This window comes from Protopterus annectens, chromosome 13.part0, assembly GCF_019279795.1.
Source record: "Protopterus annectens isolate FY-2018-M chromosome 13.part0, PAN1.0, whole genome shotgun sequence".
NCBI classification, from domain to species: domain Eukaryota; kingdom Metazoa; phylum Chordata; order Ceratodontiformes; family Protopteridae; genus Protopterus; species Protopterus annectens.
In genome coordinates this window covers 1258881976-1258904720 of record NC_056747.1, presented here as the reverse complement: position 1 = coordinate 1258904720, position 22745 = coordinate 1258881976, and the positions used below count along the sequence as shown (strand labels likewise).

General features: G+C 40.3%; 1 protein-coding gene across 4 annotated transcripts in view; it reads left to right on the top strand.

Moving 5' to 3' along the window:
- LOC122788239 (complement C1q tumor necrosis factor-related protein 4-like) overlaps positions 1-22745 on the top strand; it is a 300318-nt gene that overhangs the window by 169503 nt on the left and 108070 nt on the right. For all 4 annotated transcript variants that reach the window (XM_044055276.1, XM_044055274.1, XM_044055275.1 and 1 more), the window contains exon 4: positions 20802-20871. In XM_044055276.1, the coding sequence (XP_043911211.1) occupies positions 20802-20871 (70 nt within the window). The remainder of the gene's footprint in view (positions 1-20801; positions 20872-22745) is intronic.

Here is a 22745-nt window from a genome sequence, read left to right as displayed (position 1 = left end):
TCTGGAAAGTTGCCGGTGCATTTGATAAACCTTGAGGTAGGCGATCAAACTCAAAAAATCCCAAAGGGGTGATGAAGGCAGTCTTCTCTTTATCTTCTGGGTGCATAGGGATTTGATAGTATCCACTCCTTAAGTCTAGCACACTGAACCACTTACTGCCCACCAGGCAATTTAGAGCATCTTCAATCCGGGGAGTTGTGTACTGGTCTGGAATGGTTCGCAGATTCAGAGTAGAATAGTCAACGCACATGCGAATTGACCCATTCTTTTTCCTGACAACGACAATGGGAGAGGCATATGGACTTCTTGACATTCAAATTATCCCTTCGGCTTTTAGTTCTTCCAAATGTTTTCTTAAGTTCCCCAGGTTTCCTAGGGCTACTGTTCTGGAACGTTCCCTGAAGGGCCAGTCCTCTTTTACTCTTATTCGGTGCTCTGCACTTTTTGCACAACCCACATCTAGTTCACTGGTAGAAAAACTATTTTTCTTTTTCATTAGTAGCTCTTTAACTCTGGTTAGCCACTCAGGGGGCAAAAGACGACCTCCTATCTCAATACCTTCCAGCTTCAACTCGTTAGCTCTGCTCTCATTCCTTGTCAACACAGAAGCAGGTAAGGGAGTGGCAGTATAAACATTTCCCAAACGCACTTGTGAACGCAGGACAATGGGAGTACTTTCTTTATTTTTCAACCCCACAGGCAAAGTGTCATAAGAATGCTTTAACTTGTCCACAGGCCAAACTTCTGGGACTAGTTCCAGCCCCGGTGGCAAGTCACTTTCTGGATCCGTTTCCATCATGAGATTAGAGGAAACTGTTTGTCCACACATCCTCACTTTGGCTCTCAAGCAAGTGACCTGACCAGGATGAATTATATGCTCTTTCCCAGACAAGGTCCACACATGACCAATTTCATCTTTCTTACTGTCCTTCTCCATTTGAAGGGCACAGAAAACTGGTCTCAGGAGAGGATATAGTGTTGGATGTTCCTGGGTCAACTGAGGCATTAGCATTCTTCTGATGAGGTCACTATTTGTCCCCACTAAAACAGATGCTGAATCCTTTCCTTTTGGCCTGGGGCACACAACACCGAGTGTTTCAAAAACTTCTGTTGATCCAACAACTGAAGTGGAAAATTCTAACTGAAGTGGAAAATTCTAACTTGAGTGAGACATAACCATCATAAGAGAACTTCATGTCACTTAGCCCCCAGATCTCCAAATCTTCTAACTTTTAAAGTGGAAAATGCTTTAAGTATTTTTGGTAGAAGTCTCTGTACAGAATGGTGATTTGTGCACCAGTATCCAACAGTCCTTTACTATACACTCCTCCTGTTTTTACTGACACTACAGGGGAAGGTCCCAGTAGGCCATCGGGTAGTTTCTGTTGCCGGTGTTGTTCAGCTGTACGGCAGTCAGCATGTGGTTGAGGTACCGCCAGTTGACCTCACCATTTTAACAGATAAGACTCTTGCTTAGTAATGCTTTGCGGTCTGAGATGCTGAGATTTTGGCTGAGATGGCTTTCCAATTTGGTTGTTCACCTCAGATGAGCTAGAAGTGTGCATAGTAGGAAGTCTCTCTCCCCTATCACAATGGTTAGTGCGGAAAGGAGATCCAGGATGCTGTCTCTTGATGTTAGATTTTATGGAGCTCTTTGTAACTGGGCACTCAGCTGGCTCCTTCACTGAGGCCCTTTGAAGTTTCCCTGCATTGCAGTAGCTAATAATAGTTTGTTCACTCTTTTCAAGTTCTCTGCATTAGGGCACTGTCACTTTATTGGCCCTGCATCTTCACACTGAAAACAAAATCCAGTAGGAACTCTGAGCATTGGCTGATTCAGTTCTTCCCCAAGTCCTTTCATGGAGATTCTAGCTGATGTATTCCTCCCTTCAGCTAAAGTTACCACGGCTTTCTGCAATTCTGCAACTGTCTTGGTGACTTGAGCTACGGCGTCGGTCAGGGAAGACACCTGCATCTAAAACTGTGGCACCTCTACACTGCGAACACTCTGGGCCATGGCTCCTGTTTGAGTAGTGAGCATGGCTATAGGCTCCTGCTGGTGTTCACTCACTGTTTTAGTTGCTGTTGTACACTGAGATTTGGCTTCCAACAGGGATTCCTCTTCCCTCACCTCTTTAACCAAATAAGAATACGTTAAAGTCTCTTCCCTATTTCTCATCCTCATTTTCCACACAATGGGGTCCATAGCTTGAGCTCCCTTTCATCCGATCCATACTTGGTCAGCTACTTTTGGATCCACCCCCTTCTTTAGGATGATCTGGTGGAGCATTTTATCTAATCGCTTAATGTAATCAGATAGTTTCTCACCAACTTCTTGGTATGTATGTTCAAACTGATACAGTAGGTCAGCATCCCTCTAGGTCATTCCAAACACATCCTGCAGTACTCCTAAATAGTCCTTGGCTATGCAATCTTGTTTACCCATCATTAAATTGCGTATGGTATCTGCAGATAATCCCTTTAGACTTTCAGCTATCCGCTGCTTCTTCTGAGATTCTGGGATATCCCACTCCTCTAGGGCTTGTTAAGCCTGATCCATCCAGGATTCAAAATCTTCCTCACCCTGAGGTGTGGATTGTTTGCCAGAAAAGAAACACAATTTGCGGTAGCCAAACCCAGTGAATGGCTGTGTAGGCTTTAAGCATTTTTCTACAATACTTCCCAAAGCATTCAAAACTTCAGGCCCTATAGTATTTATGCGCAGTGAAGCTGCAGCTTCTGGTGTAAGGTTCTGACCTACTTGGATAGCTTCCACAGGTATTTTCTCTGTTGCTGAGGTAGTGCACTTCTCAGGAATTACCACATGGACTGTACTCTCACCTGAAATTTGTACACTCGAAGGTATGTGTGCATACACTAAAGGACTTTTCCATTCTAATAAGGCCAACGTGCATACCTCTCAACCTGGAAACATCAAAAATCTGGACAAGGACCATGAAAAATAGGTACAAATCTGTACACTGATTAACATAAAATTTGCATACATAATTTTGTAACCCCACCCACTCCAATGGAATTGTGGGATACCAACTTTCAAAAACAAACTGAAGAACAGACAACCAAAATATGGCACCAGAGTCCCCCTGCAGCCATTCCAATGTTCCATTACCTGGCTATTTCGCCCCATTTACCATAAACACTAATGTGTGCATACTGCTTTACTTCTACAATGATTATTTGGATTTTATTTTTACATTTTATAGCACAATGCACAAATACTAAAAGAAATCTGCTAAACAAAGCAATACTGTCTCATAATGAAAATAGACTTGGCATTAAAACTTTTCTGCCTTTGAAACTCACATTCATTATAACAGCATTGAAATCCACACCCCATCCAAAGAAAATGCATCTGGCCAGGCCAGTGGTGGATAAAGATTAACTTTGTGCAGTTTTAAAATCATAGGCCCCTTGCACACAAAACAAGAAACATACCACCATTTCTCAATTTCCAATCAAAAAGTCATCTGCGATCTGCACTGTAACTTCACATCCAAGTCTACTTGTTCATTCTGCAAGGTGAGAAAACAAGCATGTTTTACCAGACTTTTAAATGAAGCAAAGTTAGTCTGATAGCCAATGCATAACCTGAGTAAGAACAGCTACATACTATTGTAGAACATATTATCAAATCAGCGATAGCTGTGAACAATTATGATCATGCTCCTCCTACAACATTTTTCTTTCATAACAAATGGGCACAGATGAGAAGCATCTAAGAAGAGTAAAATAAAATGAAGACAATATCTGGCATAAAAAGTTTGTAAAAACATTCATTACAATTACGATGGTTAAACTCCCCCCCCCCAGCAAAAAAAACATCCATCCTGTCGTGTCATGTCCAAAATGTCATCATGGATCACTGATATAAGACTACATGAGCGCATCAGTATCTATTGCTATAACCAGTCTGATTTCGTACCTCTGACATGACTCAAAGTCAATACTGTATTATTCCGATGTCAGATGAAAGGCATACTGATGCCTATTTTATACTAAAAACAAAAATTGCTGTCCATTGAGTTCGACACACACCAAGTAAACTACAGTGAATAAAGACATTTTTGAGAGTAACAGTATTATGACCCAATGAAAGGCATTAACTGTGCAACTATCAGGCAGATAACCAAAGAAGAAAAAAAAATCAAATGTATAGACAGTAATGCATAAATGCTTTACAATATTAAATGTGCAATTAAAGAGAATGCATAAATGCTTTACAATATTAAATGTGCAATTAAAGGGAGAATTTTAGGATGTTTGCTGCACACTTGCGATAGTCAACATTCAGAAAGATGCTGGTTGACTGGCTTGTCCTGTTCATACATACTAAATTTAACCTTACATTTGTGGCTCAGGTTATGGCTGAAAAGCAGACCAGTTCACTTACCAGCAAGCAAATAAAAAAAAACAATTAAAAATATATAACCAAAGGAGTAAGGGGCAGTTATTCTGGAAGAGCAACAGCAACATGACTGACTGCTACTACTGCTTGTCCCAAGACTTTTAAGCACATCTGCATCTTCATTCTTCACCCAGAATAATAAATAGCTCTCCCATTTTAGTAACCCACTGTAATAAGAGCTTGGTACTGCAAACCATCAAGTACAATGTGACACAAACCACAAACACTATGCTACATTCAACAAGTATGCAAAACAGCCAAGCAAAACAAAAATGCACAAATATAAATATATAAATAACATATTTATAAATAAAAATATATAAACATTGTTCAGTTTTTTTTAATACTTGCAGTGCGATACTGCCCAAATCCCAAATACGCTAGGAAGTGAAAGCAATTATAAAAATTGTTACTAAACTAGTGGGTATGGAAATAATATAATATGGATGTGTACCCCATGACAAAGGCAGCACACAATGCTTTCCTCCCTTGAAATTTTCATATTTACCTATTAAATCAACTAATATGCAAGTTAAATTTAAAACACCAGACCCCCCGTACAGTAAATAAATAAAATATAAACACACGCGCGCGCACACACAGGAAAGACCAATCCTAAACTGACCCATGTCAATCTGTAAGCACCAGCAACCTGGCTCGTGTGTTCAACACTGTAACTGGCTAATTTGCTTATTTAGGCCACTGAACGTTGCACAAATATTGCTGTCATTTACACCACTGCGATATTCTTGTTATATATGTTCATTTGTTCAAGTTAATATTGGTGATGTGCAACATTAAACTCTGTTGTGTGCTCAACTAGTACCCAGCCAACAAGACTTAATCCATCCCAGAGAGACAGAAAAGGAGAGCCAACAAGAATTCCTGGTACTTACCATCTGGAAAGGTAAACTGCAGAATAACAGGAAGGGAAACAGCCATAACACTTGAAAAAATTAAATATCGAGCCATAGTCTGTAATAATTGCAGTAAGCTATGTATAAACTGACTGTTAACTTTACAATCACTTCCTACAGACAGCAAATCCATACTGGTGGATGTTGTGAAAACACACACACACACACACACACACACACACACAGACACACACAGACACACACAGACACACACACACACACACACACACACACACACACACACACACACACACACACACACACACACACACACACACACACACACACACACACCTACACACACACACACACGCCTTCAGATACCTGCACGTTTCCTGAAGCAGCAGTCATTAGTCCTTCCCTTCCCGCTTGCACAAGCTCTGCAGCAGTGGTAGTACCCAGAAGATAATGCCAGTCCTTCCCACTCGCACACGCTCTGCAGTGTTAATAGTACACAGATGCAAGTCCTTCCCACTTGCAGATCCATTCAAGCAGCCAGCCAGAAATGCATGCACGTGAGGCCTTGAGCTCAATTCTGACAGGCTGATGGAGCTGACATCATTGCACACGTGATGACATCAGCTCAAAATGCGGAAAAACAAAAACATTTTTAAAAAAGCTGGTAAAAATCGGAAACAAAGGGGTGCCACTCGGGAATCATGGCACCCCATTATTTGACCCCAAAAACTCGGTAAAACCGAGTAATTCAGTACAGTTGGGAGGTATGCCAATGTGGTCTGCTCGGTAAGGTCCACAGTGCTGTCCAACAAAAATCCATGCCCCACAACTGGCAAGGATCCTATGACTTGATGTATTTGCATATCAGTCCATGTGACCCCTGGCAACACCAGAACTAAGCAATGCTCTGACTGAGCATTGTGCTGTTTCCACCACTTAGTGGCTACTTCTGGGTTCATATTTCTGCTGGATTTGCTTTCCACATGTACAGGGGAATAGGGTGGAGTCCAAGGTAGTACAGGAAATCCCGGACGAGCCCCCAAATGTAGCACACCCGCAGGTGTAGCTGAAGAGATATGGGTTCCTTCCTACCTGACTCTGGTGACACCCCTATTAGGCCTAACACACCAAGGTGGCAAGAGGGACAGATTTTTTTCTAGGTGACACATTTAGTTTAAAAAGGCAATAGCACAACCATAAACAAATGATTTCAGCAGTGCACCAGTTAGCAATAAGGCAAGGTGAGAATATGCATGTAATGAAAACATACATTCACCCTCTTCCCCAGAACTCAACAGAAGAATGTCTTGACATTCAAACATGCACAAAGAAGGCAATATCAATGAGCAGTAAAGCTTTATAATGCAGCAATACAAACACGGGAAAAATGCAATGTCATTAAGCAATAAAAGAGTCATAATACAACAATACAAATATGAGAAAATGCAATGTCATTGAGCAGCAAGATTCTTGAAGGCAGCAGTACTAGCACGAGCAAAATGCAATGTCATTGAACAATGAGGATTTATAATGCAACAATACAAATATGAGAAAATGCAATGTCATTGAGTAGTAAAGATTCTTTAAGGCAGCAGTACTAACATGGCAAAATGCATTATCATTGAACAATAAAGGTTTATAGTGCCACAATAAAAATATGAGAGAATACCATGTCATTCAGCAGTACTAACACCCTCTACCCCCTTGATCTAAACAGACCAACTATGAAAACACTCTATTATACCTTGTTCACTGGCCAGTGACTACTTACAGTCTTGCTGCCGGCATGATGGGGCCCAAGTTGGAGCTCATATGGATCCCAGTTATTTGTAATCCACAAAGCATTAAAGTGGGGAGAAACCATAATCTTATAAAAATATAAAATGATGGCCGGAGCCTCTCACCACTCAGTCAAGAATATCCTAATGAACAGGTGCCATGGTTCCTCTGATGAGAAAAGTAGAAAATCACCTACCAGAACTCTGGTAATCATCTATGGCTTCTCGGTACTAGGCCCAAGGGAACTCCTTTTCTTGCTGAATCATAGCAGGTGTGGAACTACTGGTTTCAGACTTAACTCCTGATTCCACAAAATACCATATCCAGGATTTCAGCAAAAGACAGACACAATCTGCTACTTCACTTCCCTGTCCCAAAACACTAGAAAAGAAAATTCAGTCATGCTGCAAGGCCCTTTTCCCTTCAGCTAATTGTTTCAGTCTTTCCTCCTTCAGCTAGTGTTCCAGAATCCTCTTTCACTTTCAAAATTGACTTTTATATTCTTGAAAATGAGCTCCACCTTGTGGTGTAATAGAAAACTACAGTCTATTACTTCTACATGAAATACAGTGGGAGCTATGCACACACACACACACACACACACACACACACACACATATATATATATATATATATATATATATATATATATATATACACATATATAAATTGAGTGTTTAGTATGTGTTTTATTTATGTTCTATTGCATAGCTGCAAATTTTTTATTGTAAATGTATTTTCCTTTATGCTGTATGTTATAGCATTTAATTTTTATTCTACTTATTCTGCATTTTTTCTGAATCTGATGTTACATGTTCTTTCTGTAATGCTCTGTCATGTTTTTTCTGTGGACAATGTCAGAATATTTTACATTTCTGTGCAGGCTAATCTTGTGACGCTTTTCTTCACAGGTCACCAGTGAAAAGCTGTCTTACATGACCCAGACAGATTTTCCTAGCAGACAAGTACAAATAAATAATTAAGATATGGTGTTATACTGTGGGATCCTTGCAGATATGAGTGGAGAAGAGTGGAGAGAAAATTGAGTGAATATATAAATAAGTGGGTTGTCAAAAGAGAACAAGTGTGGATAGTTAGACAGCAGCTTTCAAAAGGTAAGAGACCAGTTGGCATAACGGTTAAGGTCTTCGCCTCACATGTACAAGGTATAAGCTTTGATCCTGACTTCCGGCCAAAGCCTGTATGGATTTTGCATGTTCCCCCTGTTTCTCTGTAGGGTTCCTCTGACTTCCCAAAAACATGCTGAGTGTTTCCATCTCAAACTCACACAGGGATGGAGTTGTGGGCAGTGGCACATACTCTAGATGGTGTCCTAAAGGAGGAAGTGTTGTATAGACCAACCACTTTGAGCATCTACTGTGGTCTGCAAAATCCTCAAGATAGGAGAACATGGATCACAGAGTGCTTGCTGTGGCAGGACTAGCCACTTGACAATGTAAAATATTGGCTCTAGGTGATTTGGTCATGTTGACTAATGTCACCAAATGGGTATCTGCCAGTGATAAGTGGGTTGAAGCCTTGGCTCACTCCAACCTATGGTAGGGACCCATGCTAATGATAGGAGAGATGTATATGCCTCTCTTGCCTAGTGTGTGCCATTAGACACACCCCAGACAATAGTAAAGAGGAGGGTGGGCATCCTATGCATCCAGAGACAAAGTGGAAGGGCAGTGCAGCAAAGCCACTTAGTTTGGGACCCAGACTCTACTACTCAAGAGGATAACAGGGTTGAAATGGTTTGCAAATGGTGGTAAGGAAAAGATTTCATAAGCAGTCAGACTTATTCATAATATCAAAATGTCCCCCATGGCAGGTTTGTGATAGCAGGGAAGAGAGTGCAGTCAGACAGCAATTGCAGGACTTACTAGATAAAGCAGGACATCATGAGTTGGTGTTGATAATGGGTGACCTGAATGAACATATCAGAACAGGATGTGAGGACTGCCTGGGTCCACTTGGGTGGAAATACAGGAACAAGAAAGGAGAGGCCATTCTAGACTTTTGTCTTGCAAATGGCTTGAGCAGTCAATAAATACATGGTTCAGCAAGAGAGAGTCACAAGATCAGATACCAGAGTGGCCAACATGCAACTCGAGTAGACTTCGTCCTAGTAAGGAATGGGCAGTGGGAGAGAATCAGCAATTGCAAAGTCATCCACAGTGAAACAGTCAGCCCACAGCATATACCACTGGTTGCCACAGTCAGCTGCAAGCAGTGATCAGAGACGCCTCTAAGGTCAACAGAGACCACGCTGAAGACCTGGAAGTTGACTGGGATAGATAGTAGAGCAGTTCAAGGAATTACTCAGGGCTCTAGCACCTGAAGAAAAAGAGGAAATAGGTGGAACTGAAGAAGAATGGCAGCACCTCAGATGAGCATGTGTGAGGACTATAGAAAAGGTTTGTGGCCGAACCAAGTATGAAAATAAGTTACATAAGAAAAACTGATGGTGGAATGAGGAAGTCCAGGAAATCAAAAGAAAGAAGAGGTCAGGAAAAAGTAGGAAATATAAAAGACTAACCAGGCTAAGAAGTAATACGGGTTGGCTAACAAAGAGGCTAAGAAAGGAGTTGAAATAGCAAAGAACAAGGCATCTACCAACTTCTGGAAAGTGACTCAGTAGATGCCACAAATAAATTCTATCATGTTGCAAGAAAAAGACAGAAAGCTAAAGAAGATAGTCAGACACCCTTCATAGATGATGCCAGCAACAACCTGCTGTCACCAGTCCATTGGACATCAAAGGCAAATGGAAGTACTTCCAGGAGTTTCTGAATGAAGAGAGCCCCACATAAGCTGATCTGCCCCAGACACAGCCTACAATGAAAGAAGAGGAGGAATCTACCATAGAAGTAAGAACAACACTAAGAAAAATGAAGTCAAGGAAAGCAGCATGTTCATATGAGGAAACAGCAGATATGATAAAGATGTTGGGTGACATAGGGGAGACATAGCTCCTAAGGGTACTCAGAGCAGTGTGGAGAGAAAGGCGTATCCCTGATGACTGGAGAATAAGTATACTAGTGCTAGTGTTCAAGAACAAAAGGGGACATTCACAACTGTGGGCAGTGCAGAGGGATCACGCTCCTACCACACTGCATGAAAGTTCTGGATAGGGTGATTGGTAAACAAATATGGAAAGTAAGCTGGGAGATGAGCAGTGTTGGATTCAGATCAGGATGCACCACAAAAGCAAGGGATGTGGAAAGAGTCCAACTGGGTATTCCAAGACCTGGAGAAAGCATATGACAAGGTCCCAAGAAAGTTGATTCAGGCAGTCCTGCAGTGGTTCAAAGTCCCAAAAACACTGGTACAATTAATGCAGGCTATTTACAAGGGGACAGTGTATTTTGTTCCATTGTGCAAAGCTGATGTATTATATCCAGTGGTATGAATAGTGATTTTTTTAATCTTAAATAGAAATGATATACAAAGAAAATGTTTCCCCTTGACCTGCTAATCTTGTCATATCTTTCATTTCATTTCTTTGCATTTCTATCACATTCATCCATTAATTCCTTATATACCATGCTCCAGGCTATCCTCTTTCCAGGTGGGAAAACAGGGAGCCAATGACTCAAGTACGAATAGTGTTTGGTCTCACAGAGAGGTTCCCAGTGGGGGTGAATCACAGATCAGCTTTGAGCCCATTGCTGTTCATACTGATGATGGACTACATTAGCAAACAGGTAGGAGGGGACAGATCAACAAAGTTGCTGACACAGATAATGTGATATTACATGTAGACTGAGAAGAAACTTCAGCAAAGGATAGGGGAATGGAATGTAAAACTGAAAGCACATGAGATGAAAGTGAGTATAGATAACACAGTAATAATGGCAGCAAAAGGGAGAAATCAGAAGAATCTGAGCACTGAGATAGAAGAGAAGATAGTGGAACAGGTTAACAGCTTCAAGTATCTGAGAAGGGTAGCTGAAGGAGAAGAGAAGTCTGAATGAGGCAGTCAAGGCCAGAGTAAGAGGGGCTGCAGCTTTGGCACAGAGTGTCATGGGTAGTGGATGACAGAAGAATGATATAGAAACTAAAACATGAGGTGTACAAAACAGTGACGTAACCAGTACTACTGTATGATGCAGAAACTTGGGTAGTAAAGGCAGAGCAGTTGAGGAAACTAGAGATGATGGAGATGAAGTGCTTGAGACAGGTGGTAGGATGCACACTGTGGGCTTACGAATAAATGAGGACATCAGAGCAGAAGCCAAAGTATCTCCAATTGCAGAAAAGGTCAAACAGAACAGATTACACTGGTTCAGGCACAGGGACAGTGAAGCAGAAAACAATCTGGTGAAGAAGATTTGAGACAGACAGAAAGGCAAGAGGAAATGAGGGTATCCAACAAAGAGGTGGATGGATTGTGTGAGAGAAGACCTGTGACAGTCAGGCTGTGACAGGCTTGAGTGTCAAAGAAGGTAGGAGAGTGGCATGGAATAGAGAGAGATGGCAACAGTTGACACTAAATCCCAACCCTATGTAGAAATGGGAAAAAGAGGTTTGATGATAATGATTTCCAAAGGTAACAGAATGACAAATGTCATCTTGACGGAGTTCTGCATTATTGAGTGTTTGCCTCTCATTTCACATACAAAAAATGGATCAGATGTTCTGCTGATGATATCATGGTTTGGCGTGGTAGCAGATGGTGTAAGAAGTGTAAAGGGGTACATAAGGAGAAGGGAGGCTTTGTATAAATGTGGTACCTCTACTGGACCTGGAGAACGATAACTAAAGGGAGGCCTACACAGCTGAAAGATTCAACCCTAAAAACTCTAGAACAAAAAAAGAACCCCAGCTAATTGTTATGAAGAACCTAAACCACCAAATTCAGAGTGACTGGTTGGTGACAAGCTCAAATCAGATGCTGAATATCTTGTGGAAGGGGCAAAATCCAGATACAAGAAGGCAACAGAACTTTTATCAGATGCTGTACAACCACAGCTATAATACTGCGTACCATCATGGAGACCTTACAGGAAAGAGTAGGTTGTAATTATGTAAAGGGTACAGAGACATGTGACTAACATGGTAAAAGGAATGGAAGGCATCGACTATGAGAAAATGTTAAAGGAACTCATCCTTATCCCACCTGGAAAGATGATAGTCTGGGGAACGATACTGGTTATATAAAGCATTAATGGGTAGATGTGATGGAAATGCAAAGAAATGAAATGAAAGATATGACATGATTAGCAGGTCAGGGCGAAACATTTCTCTACATCATTTTTATTTTGTAAAAATTAGTAAGATTAAAAAAAATCACTATTCATACCACTGGCTATAATACATCAGCTCTGCATAATGGAACAAAATACACTGCCTCCTGCAAAACTGCAGGAATAAAATCCTAACCTGCAAAATTACAATGCATATTTAGAACTACCTTCTTCCAGTTTGACTTCTCATCTTTAATAATCCACCCCGTTACTTACACTAATTCTCTAAGAGCTGTGAAGCAGGAACACCAATGCAACACCTTTACATAGTGTTTGACTTCTCATCTTTAATACTCCAGCCCTGTTACTTGCACTAATTCTCTAAGAGCTGTGAAGCAGGAACACCAATGCAACACCTTTACATAGTGTTTGACTTCTCATCTTTAATACTCCACCCCCATTACTTGCACTAATTCTCCAAGTGCTGTGAAGCAGGAACACCAATGCAACACCATTACATAGTGTTTGACTTCTCATCTTTAATACTCCAGCCCTGTTACTTGCACTAATTCTCTAAGAGCTGTGAAGCAGGAACACCAATGCAACACCTTTACATAGTGTTTGACTTCTCATTTTTAATACTCCAGCCCTGTTACTTGCACTAATTCTCTAAGAGCTGTGAAGCAGGAACACCAATGCAACACCTTTACATAGTGTTTGACTTCTCATCTTTAATACTCCAACCCTGTTACTTGCACTAATTCTCTAAGAGCTGTGAAGCAGGAAAACCAATGCAACACCTTTACATAGTGTTTGACTTATCATCTTTAATACTCCACCCCGTTACTTGCACTAATTCTCTAAGAGCTGTGAAGCAGGAACACCAATGCAGCACCTTTACATAGTGTTTGACTTCTCACCTTTAATACTCCTCCCTGTTACTTGCACTAATTCTCTAACAGCTGTGAAGCAGGAACACCAATGCAGCACCCTTACATAGTATTTGACTTCTCATCTTTAATACTCCACCCCATTACTTGCACTAATTCCCTAAGAGCTGTGAAGCAGGAACACCAATGCAACAGCTTTAAATAGCGTTTGACTTCTCATCTTTAATACTCCACCCCTGTTACTTGCACTAATTCTCTAAGAGCTGTGAAGCAGGAACACCAGTGCAGCACCTTTACATAATGGTTGACTTCTCATCTTTAATACTCCACCCGTTACTTGTACTAATTCTCTAAGAGCTGTGAAGCAGGAACACCAATGCAACACCTTTACATAGTGTTTGACTTCTCATCTTTAATACTCCACCCTGTTACTTGCGCTAATTCTCTAAGAGCTGTGAAGCAGGAACACCAGTGCAACATGTTTACATAGTGTTTGACTTCTCATCTTTAATACTCCACCCCGTTACTTGCACTAATTATCTAAGAGCTGTGAAGCAGGAACTCCAATGCAACACCTTTACATAGTGTTTGGCTTTTCATCTTTAATACTCCACCTCGTTACTTGCACTAATTCTCTAAGAGCTGTGAAGCAGGTACACCAATGCAACACCTTTACATAGTGTTTGGCTTTTCATCTTTAATACTCCACCCCATTACTTGCACTAATTCTCTAAGAGCTGTGAAGCAGGAACACCAAAGCAACACCTTTACATAGTGTTTGACTTCTCATCTTTAATACTCCACCCCTGTTACTTGCATTAATTCTCTAAGAGCTGTGAAGCAGGAACACCAATGCAACACCTTTACATAGTGTTTGACTTCTCATCTTTAATACTCCAGCCCTGTTACTTGCACTAATTCTCTAAGAGCTGTGAAGCAGGAACACCAATGCAACACCTTTACATAGTGTTTGACTTCTCATCTTTAATACTCCACCCCTGTTACTTGCACTAATTCTCCAAGTGCTGTGAAGCAGGAACACCAATGCAACACCATTACATAGTGTTTGACTTCTCATCTTTAATACTCCAGCCCTGTTACTTGCACTAATTCTCTAAGAGCTGTGAAGCAGGAACACCAATGCAACACCTTTACATAGTGTTTGACTTCTCATCTTTAATACTCCAGCCCTGTTACTTGCACTAATTCTCTAAGAGCTGTGAAGCAGGAACACCAATGCAACACCTTTACATAGTGTTTGACTTCTCATCTTTAATACTCCAACCCTGTTACTTGCACTAATTCTCTAAGAGCTGTGAAGCAGGAAAACCAATGCAACACCTTTACATAGTGTTTGACTTCTCATCTTTAATACTCCACCCCGTTACTTGCACTAATTCTCTAAGAGCTGTGAAGCAGGAACACCAATGCAGCACCTTTACATAGTGTTTGACTTCTCACCTTTAATACTCCACCCTGTTACTTGCACTAATTCTCTAACAGCTGTGAAGCAGGAACACCAATGCAGCACCCTTACATAGTATTTGACTTCTCATCTTTAATACTCCACCCCATTACTTGCACTAATTCTCTAAGAGCTGTGAAGCAGGAACACCAATGCAACAGCTTTAAATAGCGTTTGACTTCTCATCTTTAATACTCCACCCCTGTTACTTGCACTAATTCTCTAAGAGCTGTGAAGCAGGTACACCAATGCAACACCTTTACATAGTGTTTGGCTTTTCATCTTTAATACTCCACCCCATTACTTGCACTAATTCTCTAAGAGCTGTGAAGCAGGAACACCAAAGCAGCACCTTTACATAGTGTTTGACTTCTCACCTTTAATACTCCACCTCTGTTACTTGCAGTAATTCTCTAACAGTTGTGAAGCAGGAACACCAATGCAACACCTTTACATAGTGTTTGACTTCCCATCTTTAATACTCCACCCCATTACTTGCACTAATTCTCTAAGAGTTGTGAAGCAGGAACACCAATGCAACACCTTTACATAGTGTTTGACTTCTCACCTTTAATAATCCACCCCGTTACTTGCACTAATTCTCTAAGAGTTGTGAAGCAGGAACACCAATGCAGCACCTTTACATAGTGTTTGACTTCTCATCTTTAATACTCCACCCCGTTACTTGCACTAATTCTCTAAGTGCTGTGAAGCAGGAACACCAATGCAACTCCTTTACATAGTGTTTGACGTCTCATCTTTAATTCTCCAGCCCTGTTACTTACACTAATTCTCTAAGAGCTGTGAAGCAGGAACACCAATGCAACACCTTTACATAGTGTTTGACTTCTCATCTTTAATACTCCAGCCCTGTTACTTACGCTAATTCTCTAAGAGCTGTGAAGCAGGAACACCAATGCAACACCTTTACATAGTGTTTGACTTCTCATCTTTAATACTCCAACCCTGTTACTTGCACTAATTCTCTAAGAGCTGTGAAGCAGGAACACCAGTGCAACACCTTTACATAGTGTTTGACTTCTCATCTTTAATACTCCACCCCATTACTTGCACTAATTCTCTAAGAGCTGTGAAGCAGGAACACCAATGCAACACCTTTACATAGTGTTTGACTTCTCATCGTTAATACTCCAGCTCGTTACTTACACTAATTCTCTAAGAGCTGTGAAGCAGGAACACCAATGCAACACCTTTACATAGTGTTTGGCTTCTCATCTTTAATACTCCAACCCTGTTACTTGCACTAATTCTCTAAGAGCTGTGAAGCAGGAGCACCAATGCAACATGTTTACACAGTGTTTGACTTCTCATCTTTAATACTCCACCCCGTTACTTGCACTAATTCTCTAAGAGCTGTGAAGCAGGAACACCAATGCAGCACCTTTACATAGTGTTTGACTTCTTACCTTTAATACTCCACCTCGTTACTTGCACTAATTCTCTAAGAGCTGTGAAGCAGGAACACCAATGCAGCACCTTTACATAGTGTTTGACTTCTCATCTTTAATACTCCACCCCGTTACTTGCACTAATTCTCTAACAGTTGTGAAGCAGGAACACCAATGCAACACCTTTACATAGTGTTTGACTTCTCATCTTTAATACTCCATCCCATTACTTGCACTAATTCTCTAATAGTTGTGAAGCAGGAACACCAATGCAACACCTTTACACAATGTTTGACTTCTCATCTTTAATACTCCACCCCTGTTACTTTGCACTAATTCTCTAAGAGCTGTGAAGCAGGAACACCAATGCAGCACCTTTACATAGTGTTTGACTTCTCATCTTTAATACTCCACCCGGTTACTTGCACTAATTCTCTAAGAGTTGTGAAGCAGGAACACCAATGCAGCACCTTTACATAGTGTTTGACTTCTCATCTTTAATACTCCACCCCTGTTACGTGCACTAATTCTCTAAGAGCTGTGAATCAAGAATACCAATGCAGCACCTTTACATAGTGTTTGACTTCTCATCTTTAATACTCCAGCCCTGTTACTTGCAGTCATTCTCTAAGAGCTGTGAAGCAGGAACACCAATGCAGCACCTTTACATAGTGTTTGACTTCTCAACTTTAATACTCCACCCCATTACTTGCACTAATTCTCTAAGAGCTGTGAAGCAGGAACACCAATGCAACGCCTTTACATAGTGTTTGACTTCTCATCTTTAATACTCCACCCCTGTTACGTGCACTAATTCTCTAAGAGCTGTGAAGCAAGAATACCAATGCAGCACCTTTACATAGTGTTTGACTTCTCATCTTTAATACTCCAGCCCTGTTACTTGCAGTCATTCTCTAAGAGCTGTGAAGCAGGAACACCAATGCAGCACCTTTACATAGTGTTTGACTTCTCATCTTTTATACTCCACCCCTGTTACTTGCACTAATTCTCTAAGAGCTGTGAAGCAGGAACACCAATGCAGCACCTTTACATAGTGTTTGACTTCTTATCTTTAATACTCCACCCCCGTTACTTTTCACTAATTCTCTAAGAGTTGTTAAGCAGGAACACCAGTGCAACAACTTTACATAGTGTTTGACTTCTCATCTTTAATACTCCAGCCCTGTTACTTGCACTAAGTCTCTAAGAGCTGTGAAGCAGGAACACCAATGCAGCACCTTTACGTAGTGTTTGACTTCTCATCTTTAACACTCCACCCTGTTACTTGCACTAATTCTCTAAGAGCTGTGAAGCAGGAACACAAATGCAGCACCTTTACATAGTGTTTGACTTCTCATCTTTAATACTCCACCCCTGTTACTTGCACTAATTCTCTAAGAGCTGTGAAGCAGGAACACCAATGCAATACCTTTACATAGTGTTTGACTTCTCATCTTTAATACTCCACCCCCCGTTACTTTTCACTAATTCTCTAAGAGTTGTGAAGCAGCAACACCTTTACATAGTGTTTGACTTCTCATCTTTAACACTCCACCCCTTTACTTGCACTAATTCTCTAAGAGTTGTGAAGCAGGAACACCAGTGCAACACCTTTACATAGTGTTTGACTTCTCATCTTTAATACTCCAGCCCTGTTACTTGCAGTAATTCTCTAAGAGCTGTGAAGCAGGAACACCAATGCAGCACCTTTACATAGTGTTTGACTTCTCATCTTTAATACTCCACCCCGTTACTTGCACTAATTCTCTAAGAGCTGTGAAGCAGGAACACCAATGCAACACCTTTACATAGTGTTTGACTTCTCTTCTTTAATACTCCACCCCATTACTTGCACTAATTCTCTAAGAGCTGTGAAGCAGGAACACCAATGCAGCACCTTTACATAGTGTTTGACTTCTCATCTTTAATACTCCACCCCTGTTACTTGCACTAATTCTCTAAGAGCTGTGAAGCAGGAACACCAGTGCAACACCTTTACATAGTGTTTGACTTCTCATCTTTAATACTCCAGCCCTGTTACTTACACTAATTCTCTTAGAGTTGTGAAGCAGGAACACAAATGCAACACCTTTACATAGTGTTTGACTTCTCATCTTTAATACTCCAACCCTGTTACTTGCACTAATTCTCTAAGAGCTGTGAAGCAGGAACACCAATGCAACACGTTTACATAGTGTTTAAGTTCTCATCTTTAATACTCCAGCCCCCGTTACTTTTCACTAATTCTCTAACAGTTGTGAAGCAGCAACACCTTTACATAGTGTTTGACTTCTCATCTTTAATACTCCAGCCCTGTTACTTGCACTAATTCTCTAATTCTTTACATAGTCTCTTCAAATCCTAAATACTCTTGTTCTTATTCTTCCCCATTAAGCATCTCATACATCTTTTCTGCAACTTTTAATCAAACCATCCTTCGTTTACCTAAATATACACTAAGTCTATTCCCATCTTCTTTTAGTAATGATTAACCTCTTACTTAATCTAGCCCAAAACTAATTATATTTTTACTTTATCTAGCAAGCGATCACCATATTCCCTCCTGCTAGTTCCAAAAAGACACATTCAGATTCCTCCTTTAATTTTATTTTACCTACCTTCTTTTGCAATGTGATTACTTCATTCTATGCCTTATTACTTCCCTACAAAACTACCATGTATATGTTATACACGCTGCCACTTTAAACCTTCAAAGGAACATATTTTTTAATTTTCTTTGGTCCCCAGTATGTGCCACCTATTAGGACCCCATGAACTACATGGCCCATTTATTCCCTGAAGGGTGAGAGGCATCTGTGGCCCCTCCATCCCATGGGGCAAGAGTCAATATCAAGCCTATCATCCAAGCATCCAGCAGACCTTTTTCTTACTATGCATTACCCACAATTCTCCACATAGTACACATTTTTAGCATTCAAGGGGAGGCATATAGTCAGTTTCCAGTAATTGTCAATGCCTCCATGTGTGTCTTATGGACTGACTGTGGAGGTTTGTCTGGCCAAGTTCCTATCTCAGTTCCCCCCAGGATGAGTGAGCTGACACAACCCAGTCACCCTTCCCACCCGTCTCCTCCATTGTCGGAGCTATTAATCAACTTGGCTTGTCTGTGTCACAATCAAGGCTTCATCTATGTCTCTGTGCTATGTAGTCAGGTTAACACACATTTAATATGATCTACAAAAGTACCTTTTCACTGAGAGTGTGGCTGATAGGTGTAGTCAGTTACTGGAATTGGTAGTAGATAGTAAAACTGTTGGGGCCTTTACAGCAGTATAAGATCCCTTAAAGGACTGGTGCAGCTGCTTTATGCCACCTGTAACAATTGGGTAGACCAGCTCAGGCCATTCCCTTCTTCCAACTGATAGTTGATGTAATGTAAGCATATATTGCATTTCATGTAACAAGACTGACAAATGCAATAACTATAAATCCTAGTAAAAAAAAAACAGAATAAAAAAAGACATTCCCAAAACATGAATTTATTTGTAGAATAAGTGCTTTCATCTGTATATCAGAAGATTTCAGCAGACTCTTCGGCTTCTTTATGAAAAATGTATTGTTTAAAATGAAAGTTGTGCCTCTAAATTAACAGAATAATTTAAAGTGTTGCGTCACAGTTTGCCATTTACCTTAGGCACCACGGCATGTGGTACCTCCATCAGCATCATCCTGCATTTGCTTCAATTGGAGCCTGTTTTCTGGCACAAAGTTTTAAACTGAAGCTTCATAAAAATTATTTACCCTCTATGCCATCAGTGAACTTTACTCTTGATGATGTCAATGAAGAATACGTATGGGTGTGTCCAAAGATTTTAGAGGTGCACCATGGCACATGAGCTGGTTTCCGTCCATTAAAACCTATGCATACACCCCTCATTATTCATCAGGTTTTGTCATTGATAGACTAGAATTATGTGACTGCTTTCTAATAAAAAGTTTATGAAGCATAATGTTGGTTAGTTGGAGTGGTTGCAAAGTGGCGTGATGTGTATATAAATCATGATGGAACACTTTAATATGTGGTGATTGTACATTTGTCAATAAGTAATATGCTCAGACTGTATTCTGATGATATGAAAATAATCCCATTTGCATACTAGCTACATCTTACAATATGTACACATTGAAATAAAATGAAATCTGCATAATCAAAATAGCTACCTCCTGATACCATTAATATAAGCTTCCAATCATAGTAAGTGAATTGCCAGAACAGTATTATAGTTCTAAAAGTTAACTGCATTATAGTCCTTAAATGCTCAGCTGCCTACCTAAGCATAATTATAGTGGAAATATTCTAATTATACTATAAATATAGTTCTAGGCTTTACATAACACCTACCTGTGGACAAAATATTATTGGAATCTGATGCAGGCAGGTGTCAGAGGTCTGCAGCCTTAGCTCATGAAATAAGGTTGCTATGTTAGCAATACCGAGCAATAACCTAGAGGTCAAACAGTGAAACAGACTAAACAGATAGGAATGGTCACTGGGTCAGCCTTCCTTGCTATTATACTTAGTAAATGCCATGCGTCATTGCTCATTGACACACGCAATCTGCAAGACCATGTCACCATATGCACCTTATATATGCACAGATATCTTGCATACAAATCACCCAGATACAGTCTGTAGACACATTTACAGTTACACATCTGCATGTGAGACATCAACGCACATTGCTGACTGTTGTATTTTACCATATTAAGTTTGTGCGTATAATATTAATTGTTTGTTTTGCAGGCACTGGGGACTTCCCGATCGAATGCAAATAATAACAAGCAGCAGCTGTCCGGCAGTACATGCCCCTCAGGTAAGCTACACTAGCATTTGCTATATCCAGACTAATGATACGTACATGCAGGTCACATTGTCATTCATCATGTGCATTACCTTGTACCATACTAGTTCCTTTTTTGGCAGTGATAGTCTAACAGCTGACTAACAGCACTGTTAAGGAAGTTTAATTACATGTGTGTGTGTGTGTGTGTGTGTGCATGTGTGTGCGCGTGTGTGCGTGTGTGTGCGCACTCACGTGTGCATGTGTGTGTAGGCGGGTCCAATTCATTCTATGGTTGAAAATATTGATACGGAGGACTTCTACGATCATTATTTTGGTCAGTCATTGTGATGAGGGGAAATTGTCTTCCTCCCTTGGCAGCAACTTTACAGCTGGTTATAAAACATATATATGGGAAACTGGAAATTCATCCCTGGCTTGGCACATATGTCTCTAATGGACACAGGTAACCTGTAAATAGTTCATCTCCCAAACCCCTGCTTACACTTATCATGGGCGTCAGAACTTGTCAGAGATTTGGGATGCATGGCTAGGCTTAAAAAGGCCCTTGTGGTTGTTAACCTAGTAAACACATATGACCCTATGTCATAGAGGGGGAGGTGCAAGGAAAACGGCTTTTTACATAAATACGTGGCAGATTTACTCTCAGAAGAAAATTAAGCTTATAGATATGTGCACAGTTTAATTTTTTTAGAGCGTAGTTTTTAATGACATATTCGTGCATTTTTTGATTTTCAGCAATTTGGATTTCTATACATTGCTGTCGAATATGAGTTATATTTATTGTTATGTAATTTAGGCCATATTCTACAGTTATGGATCATTATGTACTAAAAATGTAAATTGGATATAAAATAACAATACTGAGCTTCATCAGGAATGCTCTTAACCAGTGAAAATGGTTATGCTAAGTCCTTATACAAAAAGCCATCTGCTGTCTTCTGTACAAATTCACCTCATTGTTAATATCATTTTTTGAAACTTTTTATCTCTGTGCCTAGATTATGACTGGAATCCATAACTCAGCAAATAAACAGACAGACAAACAATAAATATAGACATGCCATGGAATGAGTTATCTTGGAAATGATCTACAAAGGCATAGATTGCTGTGAATTCTGGACTGGGAGCGACATTGAATTTTGACAAACTATCACTTAATAGGATGTAGTTTGCTGTGAAATAGTTCTTAATTGTTACAGGGTTTGCTGAGGTTACTGAGTTGATTTTTATTTTGAAGGAGACAGCTTTGTGCTCTAACCTCACCAGTGAGGATGTGACACGGTGGGGGGGGGGGGGGGCAGCACTCTTCCATATTGGTGAGTACCAGATACAGTATGTTTGAATCTCAGGTGGGTATGTTCCCTATCTGGTCATTGTGTTAAAGTCCAGGAATCGTTGTGCCTGAAAGTATGAGGGAATATTTGTTTCTCAGTCTGTAGAGAGGTAGTTCAAGTCTCCCGTGAATAGGGTATTTGTTTTAATGGTGAGTGTATTCAGTAGGTCTAGGTAAGAGCTATGGGGTGCTAGAGACATCGAGGGTGATTTGTATCTTGCTAGGATATGGTATGGGACTTTGTCTATGGTGATTTGCATGTTCATAAACTCCAGGACATTGTCCTGTCTAACCAAAGTAGAATTATTCCTAACACCAACCCAATTACTTGAGTTAACAAAATAAACATCACTAAAATGAACTATCGATATAAATTAATTACGAGTTTTAGTAGCTTCCATTACTTCAGTATGTCAGATACAAGTCTTGCATTATAAGAATGTCATTAATGGCAAGGCTTAGACAATAAGATAATTATATTACAGCTTTCAGTAACACATTTTTAGTAGTGAAAGTTACGGTTTGAGTCTTGTGGCAAGAAAATGAGGCG